Source organism: Coloeus monedula (assembly GCF_965178545.1).
Source record: "Coloeus monedula genome assembly, chromosome: 26".
Lineage (NCBI taxonomy): Eukaryota > Metazoa > Chordata > Aves > Passeriformes > Corvidae > Coloeus > Coloeus monedula.
The window spans coordinates 5,441,051-5,457,036 of record NC_138806.1 but is presented as its reverse complement, the minus strand read 5'-3'; the positions used below and the strand labels follow the sequence as shown (position 1 = coordinate 5,457,036).

At 69.2% G+C, this 15,986-nt stretch overlaps 3 protein-coding genes across 8 annotated transcripts; 2 read left to right on the top strand and 1 right to left on the bottom strand.

Annotated features, from left to right (window-relative positions):
- Positions 1–4,378: 4,378 nt before the first annotated feature.
- Positions 4,379–5,500, top strand: SP6 (Sp6 transcription factor; the record flags this gene model as incomplete). The annotated part of the gene is made up of 1 exon (XM_082297295.1): positions 4,379–5,500. One exon carries the CDS (start codon positions 4,379–4,381, stop codon positions 5,498–5,500), a length of 1,122 nt encoding a protein of 373 aa, XP_082153421.1.
- A 3,839-nt stretch (positions 5,501–9,339) lies between these two features.
- Positions 9,340–13,381, top strand: SCRN2 (secernin 2). Of its 6 annotated transcripts, none has more exons than XM_082297465.1 (9): positions 9,340–9,375; positions 9,672–9,848; positions 10,071–10,252; positions 10,338–10,537; positions 10,624–10,839; positions 11,726–11,891; positions 11,965–12,142; positions 12,261–12,430; positions 13,324–13,381. In XM_082297465.1, the coding sequence occupies exons 2-8, from the start codon at positions 9,678–9,680 to the stop codon at positions 12,417–12,419; spliced, it is 1,272 nt and encodes a 423-aa protein (XP_082153591.1). In that variant the 5' UTR covers positions 9,340–9,375; positions 9,672–9,677; the 3' UTR covers positions 12,420–12,430; positions 13,324–13,381. The 6 variants fall into 6 exon arrangements, with proteins under 6 accessions (XP_082153591.1, XP_082153588.1, XP_082153589.1 ...); XM_082297462.1 differs by lacking the exon at positions 13,324–13,381 and adding an exon at positions 13,000–13,116; XM_082297463.1 differs by lacking the exon at positions 13,324–13,381 and adding an exon at positions 13,030–13,076.
- Positions 12,839–15,734, bottom strand: LRRC46 (leucine rich repeat containing 46; the record flags this gene model as incomplete). The annotated part of the gene is given in 8 exon segments (XM_082297470.1): positions 12,839–13,642; positions 13,645–13,893; positions 14,390–14,459; positions 14,669–14,778; positions 14,908–14,954; positions 15,365–15,473; positions 15,550–15,610; positions 15,704–15,734. Coding segments are annotated over 8 exon segments (1,416 nt in total). The 3' UTR covers positions 12,839–12,903.
- Between the last annotated feature and the right edge of the window lie 252 nt (positions 15,735–15,986).

Sequence of the window (15,986 nt, the reverse complement as noted above, 5' to 3'; positions counted from 1 at the left end):
TGCCCCTTCCCACCCCGGCATCCCCACGGCAGGATATCCCCATCCCGGGATCCCCATCCCAGGGTCCCCATCCCGGGGTCCACATCCCAGGATCCCCATCCTGGGGTCCACATTCCAGGATCCCCATCCCGGGATCCCCATCCCGGGGTCCCCATCCCGGGGTCCCCATCCCAGGATCCCCATCCCGGGGTCCCCATTCCAGGGTCCCCATCCCGGGGTCCCCATCCCAGGGTCCTCATCCCAGGGTCCCCATCCCAGGGTCCCCACCCTCCACGCCCACCCCGGGACGCCCCTCCCGGAGCCCGGCCGAGCCGGGCCGTGGAGCCGCGCTCAGCCCACAAGGCAGCCGCGTTTCGGTGGCGGCGGCGGTGGAGCCATCCCTGCTGCGATGATGAAAACCAGGAGAGTTTTCCCCAAGGCGAAGGAGGAGCTCCCTGCACCCTCCGCCCGGCCGGGCGCTTGGCAGGCTCGCCGGGAGATGCGGGCTCCCACGCGGCAGCCGGGATCCTGGCGCTGCCAGCCCGGTCCCGGCTCTGCGGGGCCACCAGCGCCTTTTCCCGTGCGATGTGGGGGCGGCTGGGCTCCCACCGTGCCCACCGGGGTCCCCACGGGGCTCTGGTGGCCACCGGCCAGGCGCAGGGGTTTGAAATGGGGACACGACGCGCCGGTGATTAAGTGGCTCCACTGGCCGTGGTGTTGTCACCCGGCAGCTCCCGGGGTTTGTCCCTGCCGGCAGCCTCGGGGGGGGGACACGGGAGACAGGGGGGGGTTGGACACCCCCGGCCAGGTGGGGACAGGCTCAGCCAAGACCTTCTGGGCTTTTTTGGGCCGCCCCAAATCCATCGGGGTCACGGTGGGTCCTGCCACCAGCGTCCCACTCCCTCCTGCCGCGGGTCCGGCTCTGGCCCCAAAATTGTCCCCTGTGTCCATCCCTGTCCCATTTATCCCACGGCCCAGGCCCGAGGCGCCACGGGGGGCACTGAGCCCCTCACGGGGACAGGTGACATCCCTCCGTGTGTCACCCCCGGGGCGGCGACACGAACCGGGGGTCCCCGCGGGGGTGGCAGGGGGACAGCGGCCACCCCCGCGTGTCACCCCTTGATGTGGGGACAAGCGGGGGGCCCGGGGGTCTCCGGGAGGGGGTGGCAGGAGGGGAGGGCAGCCACCTGCGTGTCACCAACAGCCGAGGGGGGACAGCTGCCCTGCCAGGGGGCAGAAGGGGTGCCCGGGGGTCCCCGGGGGGGTGGCAGGAGGAGGCGGCCACGGACGCGGGAGGGAGGGAGGCGGTTGTTGCTTTCTTCTTTAATTACCCCCCTGCTTGCGGTGTCTGCTGCGAACTTCCCGTCCCCTCCCTCCGCTTTCATCCGCCGGATCCTGGGACCGGAGCCGGCTCCTGTCAAGCGGTGGGGCTGCGGCTCTGCCTCCAAGGGTTAAAATCACCGGGGCCGGGGGTGGAGCTGGGCGGGGGGGCGGAGGGAAGAGCCGGCCGCCGGGCTGGGACCCGGCCATTCCTGCTCGCCCGGCCCAGTGGGTGCCCCGTCCCTGGGGAGCCGCGCGGGTCCCTCGGGGTCCCCTCGGGAAGCAGCGCCCGCGCCACGCCGATGAGGACGGACCCGCCGGGACCTCGCTGCCGCTAGACCCGTACGTACCCCCGGTGCTGCCGGACGCGGGGACCCCCGACGGGACCCCCGGGAGGGTGCCGGGGACGCGGCTGCCCTGACCGGCGGCTGCGACGCGGCCGCGGCGGTCCCACCGCCCGCTCCGGCCCCGGCAAGTCCCTGCTCGCCACCCCGCCGCATCCGCTGGCCACCGGGGCTCCCGGGACACCGCGCTGTGTCCCCCCGCTCCAATTTCCAGCGCGATCCCCTCCCCGCGGGACCGGGACTCTTCCCGTGGGGCTGAGACCCCTCCCGCCGTGCCGAGCCCCCGCTCCGGTGCCGAGCCCCGCGAAGGGCTGCACAGGCTGGACCCCCCCACCCCCGCCGCCACCGGTGCGGCCCCGTTCCCCTCCCCAAAAATCCCCGGGGAGCTCCGCTGCGGCTCCGGGAAGCGCTGCCGTGGGCCGTGCGGCGGGGACGATCCCGAACCCACCGCACCCCCCGACCCCGCAGCGTCCCCCCGACATCGGGGCACCCCCCCGGCACTCACGGCATCCCCCCAAAACCGCGGCATCCCCCGAGCCCGCGGGCCCGGCTCCCACCGCCGCCCCCGTTCCCCCCCGTCGGGGCTGCCGGTGCTGGGGGCAGCGGCGCCCGCCCGGCCCCGCCGCGGGGCGAGGCACCGGCGGGGCTGGGAGACGGGGCCGGGCCGCCTCTGCCCAGCCCGGGCCGTGACTCACGGGACGCTTCACCCGCCGCTGCCTCAGTTTCCCTGCGGTGAAATGGCCAACGCGTCGCTGAGCCCCGCCAGGGAGGGAGGGAGGACGCTGGGGGCCCCTGGGGATTTTTGTCATCATTCCCGGATGGAAAAACGTCCTGGGAGGCTCCATGGCTGGCTGAGGCGGGCCCGTGGATGGGGGGTTCTCCCAGCGCTCCCCCCATCCCAGTCGTGGCCCTTTTTCCCCGGGTTTGGAGCTGGGATGGGGGGGGATGGTGCCGCTGGTCACGGCGGGGCTGCACTGCGGGGGTCGCTGGGACCCCCGAGCCGAGGGGGATGGTTGGGAATGGGGTGAGCCAGGAGAGCCCTGATGGGGTCGTGCTGGATCTGATGGGGTGGGACCGACCCCCGGACCCCACGGAGGATCCCTTCCACTCCCTTTGGAGGTTAGGGGGGCTGTGGGATGTCCCTGCCAGGTCCCCTCAGTCCCCAGATCTGGGGGGACCCTGTGGGTGCCAGCTGCCACCCCAAAGCCCCGTGACGGGCTGTCACCGTGGCGTTTTGTGGGTTTGACCCCAGTTTTGAGCTCATGGGGAGCAGGGGTCTAGGAGGGGTCAGGACCCCACTGAGCACCACCACGAGTGGGAGCGAGGGACCCCCTCAGTGCCAGCCCTCTCTGACCCCACTCGTGTCCCCAGGAGGCAGGGACGGTCCCCACTGGGGAGCAGGACCCCAAAACCTGCTCAGCTGCCACCCCGAGGGGCTCATCCTGCCCCCGCGAGTGTCGGTGGCACAGGTACAGGTGGGTCCTGTCGGGGAGATTTTGGGACCCCCCCCTCAAAACACCCACGCTGATCTTTGGGCTCCCCCTGCCTTCCTGGGTGACACCTGGCAGGGGAAAACGGTGTCTTCACTCAGTTTGGGGTGGTCTTCAGCATTGTGGGGATCCTCTCCCTGCCCTGGAATCGCAGTGCTGGGATCCAGGGGCTCCGGGGCTCCGGCCCCTTTGTTCAGGGGATCTCCCACCCCAAATCTTTCAGCACCCCCCAAAAGTGTCCCTAAAGGTCCGTCCCTGTCCCACGCGGGCTGGGGGTGCTGAGGAGCCGGGGGGAGCAGTGTGGGGGAGAAGGAGCTGGTGGCGAGAGGGGGCAATGGGGGGGTTTCCAGGGAGGGGGGTCCCGGCCGCCCCTCGGCGCGGCGCCGGTGGGAAGGTGGGGGGCGGGAGCCGGTGGCGGCAGGTGGATTTCGACACCGGGGTGGGGCCCGTCCCCAGTGGGGTTTGCACAGCTCCCGCTGAGTCACGGCCGCCCTGCTGGGAGCCTGCGGGTGCCCGGGGGTCTGGGGGTGCCGCCGGTGCCCCCGGGGCCCCGGGGCCGCGGGCGAAGGCAGCCCCGAGCCGGGCTTCAAAGCGCTGCCAGGGGCTCGGCCCGCGGCTTCGCTGCCTCATCCTGCTGCCAAGCGGCCTGGGGGTGCAGCCCCCCCAAAAACGGGCCTGAGGGCTCCCAGCTGGGCCCTGGGCTTGGGGCGGGAGCAAAGGTGGGGGTGATGGTTTCCCAGCCCGGCTGGGATGCGGGAGAGCCAGGTTGGCCTCGTGGGTGCCGTGTCCCCCCGGGGGTGCCGTGTCCCCCCGTGGCTGGGGCATGGGCTTGGGGATGCCACCGCTGTCCCCTCGGGGACCCGGCCGCGCTGGGGGACGGAGTCAGGGAAGTGACAAGGCAGATGTTGGAGGTTTCCTTGGATTTTGGAATTAGGCACCGACCCCTTTGGGCTGCAGGCGGGACCCACCGGCACCAGGGGCTGGCACGGGGTCCGTAGGGGACAGGGACGGGTCTAAGGGGTGTCCCCCCAAACTGGTGCCACCATCGTGATGTCACAGCGGTGTCGCAGAGCAGCGCAACCCCCTCGGTGGGGGGCTCAGTGACCCCAAAACGCAGGCGGCGCGGTGCCGGTGCGCGCAGGGACGGGGGGTGCGGAGCTGTGCCCCCCCTTTTCTCACAGCTCTTCTCCCCCTCCCCGCCCGCCCCGCTTGGCCCCGCAGGTCTGTGCGCGCCGCCGCCCCGCAATGCTGACGGCGGTCTGCGGCTCCCTGGGATCCCAGCCCTCGGACGCGCCCCGCGCCTCCCCGACCCACCTGGACCTGCAGCCGCTCCAGCCCTTCCAGCCCCACGGCCCCGCCGCGCCGGGGGCCCCCGACTTCGCCTCGCCGCTGCCGCCGCCGGAGCTGCCGCTGCCGGGGCCCGACGACGCCGCCGCCGCCGCCGCCGCCGCCTTCGCCGCCCCCGGCGCCTACGAGCCCCATGGCCCCCCGAGGTTAGAGCTGCCCCCCGACGGCCCCGCCGCCTCCGGAGCCTACGCCAAGCTGCTGCCGGCCGCCCCGGACATGGCGCATCCCTACGAGCCCTGGTTCCGACCCCCGCACCCCGGCGCCCCCGGCGAGGAGGGCGGAGGTGTCAACTGGTGGGACCTCCACGCCGGAGCCAGCTGGATGGAGCTGCCCCCCGGGCAAGGCGGGGGGCTGCAGGTGCCCGCGCACCCCGGGCTGCCCGCGGCCCTGGGCGGGTACGGCGGGGGCGAGCACCAGCTCTGCGCGCCCCCCGCCCACCTGCTGCCCCCGCCCGCGCAGCATCTCCTGGCGGCGGAGGGGGTGAAGGCGCTGGAGGGGCCCCCGGAGCCGCGGGGCCCGGAGGCGGAGGGCGGGGGGCGGCCGAAGGGGGCCCGGCGGGCCGTGCCCAGGGGCGGGGGGCAGGCGGCGTGCCGCTGCCCCAACTGCCAGGAGGCGGAGAGGGGGGGCCCGTGCCCCGAGGGGGTGAAGCGCAAGCACCTGCACAACTGCCACATTCCCGGCTGCGGGAAGGCGTACGCCAAGACCTCCCACCTGAAAGCCCACCTGCGCTGGCACAGCGGCGACCGGCCCTTCGTCTGCAACTGGCTCTTCTGCGGCAAGCGCTTCACCCGCTCCGACGAGCTGCAGCGGCACCTCCAGACCCACACGGGCGCCAAGAAATTCTCCTGCCCCGTCTGCGGCCGCGTCTTCATGCGCAGCGACCACCTGGGCAAGCACATGAAGACGCACGACGGCGGCAAGGACGGGGCCGAACCCGAGGGCAAAGGCGCCGGGGACCCGTCGGCCGCCAAGGGAGGCAAGAGGGAGTCGGAGGGGGGCACGGCCGCCCCCACAAACTGAGCCGCTGAGCCCCGGGGGGGACACGGATGGAGGTGGGGCGGGGGTGGCCGGAGGGGACCCTTCGGGGCCGGTCTCCGAAGGGATTTAGGGCGGGGGTGGACGCAGGGCTGGCACCTTGTGCTGGGAGCGGTGGCGAGGCCGGGGACAAGGCTGGTGGCGCGGCCCCGTCCCCCGCTGCGGCGTTGGGGAGCGCCGCAGCCGGAGCTGCCCCGCGGCGGTTTCACTTGTCCCGCTCCCGCTCTCCCGCCCCGGTTCTTCCCCCCCCCCCCTCCCCGATCCTCCCCCGGCTTCCCAAATCTTTTTTTTTTTTTTTTTCGGGAGGCTGCTGGCAGGCGGCGGGGCTGTTTGGGAGGAACATCAATGGGAGCCGAAGGAGCAGGCGCTGCCTGGGCACGTCCAGCCCAAAGGGGAGGAAGGAGAAGGAGAAAGGGAGAGAGGAGGAGAAAGCCGGGAGCCTCCGCTCGGAGAGGGCGGCCGCAGCCCCCCGGCCCCCTCCGCACGGTCCCCTCCAAACTGTGGCACCCGGGGCTCGGCCCCCAGCCCGTGCCAGCCCCGTTCTCTCGTCACCCACGAGGTTTTGGCAGAGTCCCCCACGGGCGGCACGCGGGGGGTCGGGGGCTGCCGACATCCCCCTGCCCCAGCTGGGGATGCTGAGCTGGCGGGGGTCCCCCACCCCTTGGAGCCCCGCTTTGGCCGGGGGGCCTTGAGGATGCGAAGCCCGGGTTTTTTTGGCCTGAATCGTGGCTAAAACGGGGGAAAACGGAAGAAAGGAGAAAAAAAAAAAAAAAAAAGTCCTGCGTGAATGTGAGCCGTGGGGAGCTCGGGGGGCTGCGGGGGCCGCGGCGGGCGAGCGGCGGGCGGCGGGCGGTTGCCCAAGCGCACACCTGCAGCTTTCCCACACCCACCGCCGCGGCCCCGGGCGGGAAGCACCGGGGCGGCCGCGGGCCCGGGAGAGCCGGGACGGCCGCATTCCTCCGGCCTGGCACGGCCGCGCTGCCCGCCCGCCGCCCCGAGACCCCCGCCCGCCCCCCCGGCACCGCCCCTCCCTGAGGGGCATCCCCCACCCCGGGCGAGCTGCCTGTGCCCCTTTGTCCCTTCTGGGGACCCCCCTGGGGACCGCAGCCATCCCCCTGTCCCCTCAGGGACCCCCGCTGTCCCCTCCGTGCATGCTGCCTGTCCCCCTGTGGCTCCGTAGCCGTCCCTCCCCGGGATCCCGTCATTCCAGGGAACTCTGCCTGGCCCCCCCGTGCATGCTGCCCGTCCCCCCGGGGACCCCATCGCTGTCCCTTCCCAGGTCCCTGCACCTCCGGGGGACACCCCGCGGTCTCCCCCACCAGGGACCCCGTAGTTTTTTTCTCCCCTGGGGTCGCCCCCCCTGTCCCCAGGGCACCCCGTATCTGGCCCGCACCCCTGGCTGGGGGTCCGTGAACCTCGGTTTTTAGATCTTTTGGGGTCTTACACCCCGATTTTGGCAGAACCCCTTGGACACAGAAGGAGACGCTAAAGCCGGGACCTGGGAGGGGGAGGGGGGTTTGGGGGGGCAGCGCTGGGGTCGGGTGGGGTGGGGTTCGCTGGCTGCTCAAGGCACCCGGGGGTCCCCCCGGCGCTGCTCCCCAGCCAACACCAGTTCAAACCAGTTGGGAATCTGGGGAGGGGGGAAGATTTGGGGGGGGGAGGGGGGGCGCTGATCCCCCGGTATGGCCCCATCCTGGGGGCTCTGGGGGGGCCGCGTCAGGGGCTGCCCGAGCTCGGAGCACCCCGAGGTCAGGGGGAAGGGGTAGAGGTGAAGTCGAGTGGGGTCCGTGCCCAGAGGGCGCCCCGAGGCCTTCGGTTTTGAGTGTTTTATTATTATTATTATTATTAATTATTAATTATTATTATTAATTATTAATTATTATTATTTTATTAAGGTGAAGCCAGGCTTTGCCGCTCGGGCAGAGCGGATGTCCCAGGCCGAAGCTGTGGCCGTGGGCTGTGCGGATGGGGAGGGGGAGGACCCCTCCAAGGGTCCCATCCCTGTCCCCATCCCTGTCCCTGTCCCCATGGATGCGGGAGGGGCTGGCAGCAGCCCCCCTGCGCCGTGGGGCCGGGACGAGCCGTGGGGCTGGGACCCCCCAGCACGAGGTGAAGTCTCGCTGGGGGGGTCTGCGAGGACGTGTCCGCAGCCCCAGCACGGCCAGCGCTGTCCCTCGGCAGGACTCGGGTGACCTGGGCTGTCCGCAGCTCTCGAAGGACGTCCCCGACTCCGGCATTTGCCTTTTCCAGCACAAAATTCCCCCTCGGTGTCCCCCAAATGGGGGATTTCACCTCCCGATGGGACCTCAGGGGGGCTCAGGACCCTCCCCAAGGGTCCCACAGTGTCGCACCAGCGGGATTTTAGCCCGGCTCCAGGAGCATCTGGGGGGCTCCGGTCTTTTGGGGACCCCCTGCTGCAGCCGCAGATTGTGGGGGGCCGCACCGGGGGCACCCCACGGGTGGGCTGGGGAGGGAACGGCCGCGCAGGGAGCCCCACGGCCACGCCGGGACTCGGGGTTCAGCCTCAGTGAGCTGCCCCAGAGCCGGGGGGCTGCGAGGGGGGGCCCCAGGTGCGCTCTGCCCCCGCACCCCCGGGGCCCTGCCTGCCGCGATGGGGCAATGAAGGCGGTAAAACCGGGTGGGGAGGGACGGCGGCCGGGAAACCAGTCCAGCCTGCTGCGGCGTGGGGATCCCGGCCCCGCGCCCCGAACCGCCGCGTCCCCCACCCACCCCCGGGCCGCCTCCCCGGGGCAGGGAGGGACCGGCCCGGCCGGGGCCCCGGGCTGGGGGCGGTTGCGGGGGGGATGGAGCGGGGTGGCCCGGGAGGTGCCCCCCGGCCGGCGAGGGGAGAGTTTGTGCTGTGAAGAGGCTGCGGGGCTGTGGGGTTTGGGTTTTGTACTGGAATAAACGCCGCGTGTTTTCCACGCTCCGGCTCTCCGGCTCCATCCCTGCTGAAGGACACCGGGGTCCGGCATCCCGACCCCAAAACATCCCTGCTAAGGGACGCAGGGGACCGACCCCAAATTATCCCTGTCAAGAGACTCAGGCACCCCGACCCCCAAACCATCCCTGCCAAGAGACTCAGGAGTCTGGAATCCCGACCCCAAATAATTCATTCCAAGAGTCTCAGGGGTCCGGCATCCCGACCCCAAATCATCTCCGCCAAGAGTCTCAGGGGTCCGGCATCCCGACCCCAAATCATTCATTCCAAGAGACTCAGGGATCCGACATCCCGACCCCAAATCATCCCCACCAATAGTCTCAGGGGTCCAGCCCCGCGCCCCCCACCCTGGCCTCGGCTCTCCAAGGCTTCTCAGGACGGGGATGGTGTGGGGGTGACACGGGCTGGGACCAGCCGAGGTCCCCACGAGGGTCACATCCTGCACCCCTCCCGCGGGCAGGGCGCTGCCCGGCAGGTCCGTCTGCATACCGCGGGCCGGGCGGGGTGCTGCCCACGCCGGTGCTGCCCACGGGGATGCGGAGCTGCCCACGGGGGTACCACCCACGCCGGTGCTGCCCACGGGGATGCGGGGGTGCCCACGGAGGGTGATACCCACGCGGGGCTCTGACCCACGGGACCCCCCAGCTCACAGCCGGGTCCCCCGTCCCCTCCCCGTGGGAGGAAAATTGGGACCCCCGTCCCTGGGCTCCTTTGGGAACGCCCCCCGACCCACGCGGGTGCCGGTGTCTGTGCCGGTGTCGGTTCCGGTCCCGGTCCCGGTCCCCTCCGCTGCCGCCGTGCGGCCTCCGGCCACCGGGCGCCGCCGTCGCGCGGCCGGGGCTGGACAGGGCGGGCCGGGGCTGGACAGGGCGGAGCGGGGCGGGCCCGGGAGGCGGCGGCGGTGCGGGAGCGGCGGCAGGTCCGTGGAGGGTCCCGCGGGGTCCTCGGTTACCGGCGCTGTGCGGGAGGGGGTCCCGTCCGCGGTCGGTGCGGGGGTATCCCGGTTATCGGGGCTGCGCGGGGGGTTGGCTCCGGTCGGTGCGGAGCTGCGGGGTCCCGGGGCGGAGGTACCCCCCAACTCACCCCTCCACGGGGTCCCTGACGTGCTCCCAGTTCCAGGGACCACGTCATCCCACAGCCCCAGAGGGACCCTGGGGACACATCCAGGGCAGGGACAGGGGGTTGACATCCCACTCGGTGCCCGCCCTGACCCAGTTTAGGATGGCGGGGCAGGCTCCTGTGCCCTCGTCCTGCGACTGCTTCGTGGCCCTGCCACCGCACACGGCGTCCCCCGCCGTCATCTTCGGCAAGAACGCCGACCGTCCCCGCCATGAGGTCCAGGAGATCGTCTATGTCCCCGCTGCCACCCACCGTCCCGGGGACAAAGTCCAGGTGAGACCTTGCTGGGGCCAAAGCGGCTGTAGGGGTCAGTGCATCAGGTGTCAGGCCACCCGTGCGTCCCCACCCTGGGCCAGGGTGGCTGCAGGGGGCCGTGCACTGAGTGTGCCGGGTGTCACCCACCGTGTCCCCCCCCAGAGCACATCCGTGTGCCAGGGCGGCTGCAGGGCACAGAGAGAGCACTGAGTATTCCGTGTCCCCGCCGTGTCCCCGCAGTGCACGTACCTGGAGATCGAGCAGGCGGAGCGGACGCACGCGGTGGTGCTGAGCCGCCCCGCCTGGCTCTGGGGTGCCGAGATGGGCGCCAACGACTGCGGCGTCTGCGTGGGCAACGAGGGCGTGTGGACCCGCGAGCCCCTGGGCGAGGCCGAGGCGCTGCTGGGCATGGACCTGGTGAGGTGAGGATGGTGAGGATGGTGAGGATGGCACCGTGTCCCCCCTGCCCCGGCCCTCGGCGCTGTCTGACGGGCGCTGCCGGCGCAGGCTGGGTTTGGAGCGGGGCGGCTCAGCCCGGGAGGCCTTGGAGGTGATCACGGCGCTGCTGGAGCGCTACGGCCAAGGCGGGAGCTGCAAGGAGGAGCCGGTGCCCTTCGTGTACCACAACACCTTCCTGCTGGCCGACCGCACCGAGGCCTGGGTCCTGGAGACGGCCGGGCGCTACTGGGCAGCCCAGCGGATCCGCGGTGAGCGGGAACGGGGCGGACCGGGAGCAAGGGGAGCCGCGTGTCCCGCTGTGCCCCGAGTGACCCCTCCGCCCCGGCTGGCACAGAGGGCAGCCGCAACATCTCCAACCAGCTGAGCATCGGCAGCGACATCACGAGAGAGCACCCGGGGCTGCGGGAGCGGGCGCGGAGCCGGGGCTGGTGGAGCGGGGACGGCGAGTTCGCCTTTGCCGAGGTTTTCTCCCTGGAGAAGCAGCCCCCGCGCATGGAGGCGGCCAAGGCGCGGTTCCAGGCCGGGAAGGAGCTGCTGCGGCAGCACGCAGGTGGGAACGGGGATGGGACAGGACAGGGATAGGGACAGGGACAGGGATAGGACAGGGACAGGGATGGGAATGGGAAGAGGACAGGGACAGGAATGGGGACAGGACAGGAATAGGGACAGGAATGGGGACAGGACAGGGACAGGGATGGAGATGGGAACAGGACAGGGATGGGGACAGGGATAGGGACAGGACAGGGATGGAGATGGGAACAGGACAGGGATGGGGATAGGACAGGGACAGGGATGGGAATGGGAAGAGGACAGGGATAGAGACAGGACAGGGACAGGAATGGGGACAGGACAGGGACAGGCACAGGACAGGGATGGAGATGGAACAGGACAGGGATGGGGACAGGACAGGGACAGGGATGGGAATGGGGACAGGACAGGGATGGGGACAGGACAGGGATGGAGATGGAACAGGACAGGGATGGGGACAGGACAGGGACAGGGATGGGGACAGGAATGGGGACAGGACAGGGACAGGGATGGAGATGGGAACAGGACAGGGATGGGGATAGGACAGGGACAGGAATGGGGACAGGACAGGGATGGAGATGGAACAGGACAGGGATGGGGACAGGACAGGGACAGGGATGGGAATGGGAACAGGACAGGACAGGGATAGGGACAGAGATGGGGACATGACAGGGATAGGGTGGGAATGGGAAGAGGACAGGGACAGGAATGGGGACAGTACAGGGACAGGGACAGGACAAGGACAGTGATGGGGACAGGGATGGCTGAGGGCTGCTTCTGTGCTGGCACCTCCCCAGTTCCTGGGGCCAGGGCTAGGACAGGGATGGCCACCCACGCCTCGCCCCAGTGCGTCCCCACTCCCCACGGCCGAGCTGGCAGTGCTGAGGTGGCTCTGCCTGTCCCTCCAGGGCGCATCACGGCGGAGACATTGATGTCCATCCTGCGGGACAAGGAGAGCGGCATCTGCGTGGACACGGAGGGGTTCCGCACGGCCGGCAGCATGGTGTCCGTGCTGCCCCGCGACCCGGCCCTGCCCTGCGTCCACTTCTTCACCGCCACCCCTGACCCCTCCAGGTGAGGCTGGTGGTGGGGACAGGGAAGTGGCGTTCCCAGGAATTCCGCTCTCTCATCCCAGCTTCCCCTCCAGGTCTGTCTTCAAGCCCTTCGTGTTCGTGGCCGGCATCAAGCCGGTGCCGCAGGTGAGATCGCCGACCTTCCTGCAGGATCCCGCCAAGCAGATCCCGAGATTCCAGAGCTCTGTGGATCGGCGGCATGAGCTCTACCGCCGGCATCAGGCGGCACTGGAGCTCATGGAGCAGGACCAGGTATCACAGACCCCACAGACCCCACCCTGGGATGGGATCAAACTCCCTGAGCTCTCTGATCCCACCCTGGATCGGAGCAGACTGCCCAAGTTGTCTGATCCCACCCTGATCCTGCCAGGAGCAGGGCCAGAAGCTCCTGGAGACGCTGCAGGAGCTGGAGAAGCAGGGCCTGGAGGGGATGAAGGAGCTGCTGGAGGGCACTGTGACCCCCTGCCCAGAGGAACTGGCCGACCTCTTCTTCGACTGCGTGGAGGCAGAGATGAAGTTTTACACATAAACCCCTCCCAGGTGGGTGGGCTTGGCTTCCCCCACGGCGTTTTTCATGGATTGGGAATGACAAAACCTTCCCAGAGTCTGACCCGGACTCTTCCTGACTCTCCTCCTGTGGGTCTCAGCCTCCAATTTACCCTGGAGGAAGCACTGAGAGGTGGCCACGGCCTGGAACGAGGTGCGAGGGGAAGGACGGGGATGTGGAACGGGATTGGCACTCCTGCCCACAGCCCCGTGTGTGTTTTCCCCCAGTTTCCAGCCCCTGGGGATGGCTGCAGGGTGGGAGAATCCAGCTGGATTGGGGTGGGAACAAAGACTTTATTCCCAACTGCGCGGCACCACGCTGCTGCTAAGGGATATTTGGGATAGCTGTCCGTTCCCTGCTCCTTTGGCACGAGTCTCCTCCAGAGCGTTGGCTGGGAGCTGGATGCCACCAGGAGCTCACTGGGACCCTCTGGATACCGGCAGAGGTGACAGCCGTGTCCCTGGTTTCACCTGGGGGTGCCGGTGGCTCTGTCCCGTTCCGGGCCCAGCAGCAGAGCCCGGTGCTCCGACAGCTCCTGCAGCCTCTCCCGGTGCTCCGACAGCTCCTGCAGCCTCTCCCGGTGCTCCGACAGCTCCTGCAGCCGCTCCCGGTGCTCCGACAGCTCCTGCAGCCGCTCCCGGTGCTCTGACAGCTCCTGCAGCCTCTCCCGGTGCTCCGACAGCTCCTGCAGCCGCTCCCGGTGCTCTGACAGCTCCTGCAGCCTCTCCCGGCGCTCCGACAGCTCCTGCAGCCGCTCCCGGTGCTCCGACAGCTCCTGCAGCCGCTCCCGTTCCGGGCCCAGCAGCAGAGCCCGGCGCTCCGACAGCTCCTGCAGCCTCTCCCGGTGCTCCGACAGCTCCTGCAGCCTCTCCCGGTGCTCCGACAGCTCCTGCAGCCGCTCCCGGTGCTCCGACAGCTCCTGCAGCCGCTCCCGGTGCTCCGACAGCTCCTGCAGCCGCTCCCGGTGCTCTGACAGCTCCTGCAGCCGCTCCCGGTGCTCTGACAGCTCCTGCAGCCTCTCCCGGCGCTCCGACAGCTCCTGCAGCCGCTCCCGGTGCTCCGACAGCTCCTGCAGCCGCTCCCGTTCCGGGCCCAGCAGCAGAGCCCGGCGCTCCGACAGCTCCTGCAGCCGCTCCCGGTGCTCCTCCAGGGTCTTCCTCCGCCTCCGCCGCGCGCACCCCGCCAGCTCCCGGTGCAGATCCACAAAGAAATCTTCCAGGGAGGGAAGGGAATGACAGGAGATGTGGCACTGCCAGCCCTGAGCCCAGGAGTGCCACATGTCCTGTCCCCCACCCGGGCACCTCTGTCCACAGTGAAGGGAGTCCTCAGCTCAGGGAGCAGCTCCTCCTCGTCGCTGCTGGAAGAGCCTCCTCCTGCCTCTTCCTCGGCCGTGTTTCCATGGATGGGCTGGGAATCCAGCTGCAGGAGGCGGGGCAGGGCTGCCACCACCAGATCCCTGTGGAAAAAAATTAGGAAAAGCCAAATTTTCCACGGCCACGGGACTGGGAGTGGGTGTCCCATCCTCCCTGAGCTCACCAGAGCCTGGCCTTCGTGGAGGTTTGGGGTTTGGAGGGATAGGCTGTGTTTGATATTTCATGGAATGGTCTGGGTGGGAAGGGACCTTAAATCCCATCCAGGGACACCTCCCACTATCCCAGGCAGCTCCGAGCCCCATCCAACCCGGCCTTGGACACTCCCAGGGATCCAGGGGCAGCCACAGCTGCTCTGGGAACTCCATCCCATCCCCTCCCCACTCTCCCAGGGAGGAATTCCTTCCCCAAAATCCCCTCTGGCAATGTGAATCCATTCCCCCGTGTCCTGTCACTCCATCCCGCATCCAAAGCCCCTTTCCCAGCTCTCTCGGAGGTCCTGAAAGGCCACAGTTAGGTCACCCCGAGGCTTCTCCCAATTTTTGGGGGGTTGTTCTCCCTCTCCTCCCTCTCCTGACCCACCTGTATCCAACCTGCCGGCTGCACTCGTTCCCTGTCAGGTCGAGGATCTGGAGGCTGCGGGGCAGCTCCTCTGCCAGGATAAAGGGAAGCACAGAGGTGCTGAGGAGCCCCTCCAGCCAAAATTCCCGCTCCCCCAAACTCTTCCCTCACTCCTGAGGCAATTCCCGAAGCAGCATTTCCCCCCCAACCCCCAACCCATCCAGGGAAACTGAGGCAGGGAGGGCAGGAATGAGCATTCCACACATCCTGCAGCCCTCTGGAGCCGCTCCCGCTTCCCACCTGTGTCCAGCACTCGGATCTGGTTGTGGGACAGGTCCAGGGCGCTCAGGTGGGGCAGGGCCTGCAGGTTTTGCACCCTCTGGATGCGGTTTCCAGCCAGGCAGAGGAACCTGGAGAGCACGGGCGATGTCCCAGCCCCCTGAGGACACCGAGTCCCAAGGGCTGGAATTTGACACACCCCCCCCCTTTCCCCAGCCAAGGGAATCCAGGGAAATCCTCGGGAGCAGCAGCTGCTGTACCTCAGGTTGGGAAAAGAGTCCAAATTCTCGATCTTCTCAATTTGGTTCTGGAAAATTAAATAGAAAAACTCAACGTTTTTGCCCACTGCGTGAAAAATCACCCGTTGGGAACGCTCTGGGATTGCTCCAGTCGATCCCAGGGGCACCAGGAGATCTCCCACAGGAGATTCCGGAGAGGGAATGGGGTGGGAGGGTGACACGGAGGGACCCCAAAATTCAGGAGGATCCTGAGGCTCCTCGTGTTTGGAAACACCGGAATTCCAGCGGCGTTGGCATTGGATGGGAGGGAACAGGCGGCTCAGAAACCTCCAGGGTGGGACTGGGGAGGTCACTGGGACAAGACCCTTGGGGATGGAGGGAAACTGTTCCCTTCTGGATCTCAGGGAGGGCAAACAGGAGCAGAACTGGGGGTGTCTGTGGCCCCCTCAGGAGCTGGGCTGCTCCCACAGCTCCGTACCTGCTGCAGGTACAGGCTGTGGATCTCTGCCAGCCTCCGGAGCTTCCCGATGGACGAGATGTTCTCCCGATCCAAGCGGATGGCGGAGGTGGGCAGCAGCCCTGTGGGTCTAGAGGAACACAGCGGCGTTTTTGGGGTGCCCAGAGCCCCCCTTCCCACCAGCCCAGGCTCTGTGGGATCCTCACCGGATCCGGGTGACCATGAGGCCGTCACTGAGGGTCACTCCTGGGGACGTCTCCTCAGGGGCTGTGGGAATACAGAGTGAGGGTCCAGGCTGGGGGTGCAGCCCCCCCCCGTCCCCTCCCCGCCTGGGAGGAGCCCCCACAATGTCCCACTGACCTCCACAAAGGGTGTCCCCTTGCTCAGCCATGGCCTGCGGGTCCTTGTCCCCTCCTTGGACCCTCGGGTGGGGGTTTGAGGGGGATGCTGGAAGGGGAGGGGTCTGAGGGGAAAGAGGGGCAGAAACCTGTGGAATGGGGATGGGGGATGTCAGTGGGGACAGGACTGCGGGGATGGGGGGGGGGGGGGTCAGTGCTGGGACCCCCAGGTGGGGCAGAGGGACTCTGTATCCAGGGGGATTATGGCACTGGAACTGCGGGGATCACTGGGACCAGGACCCCGG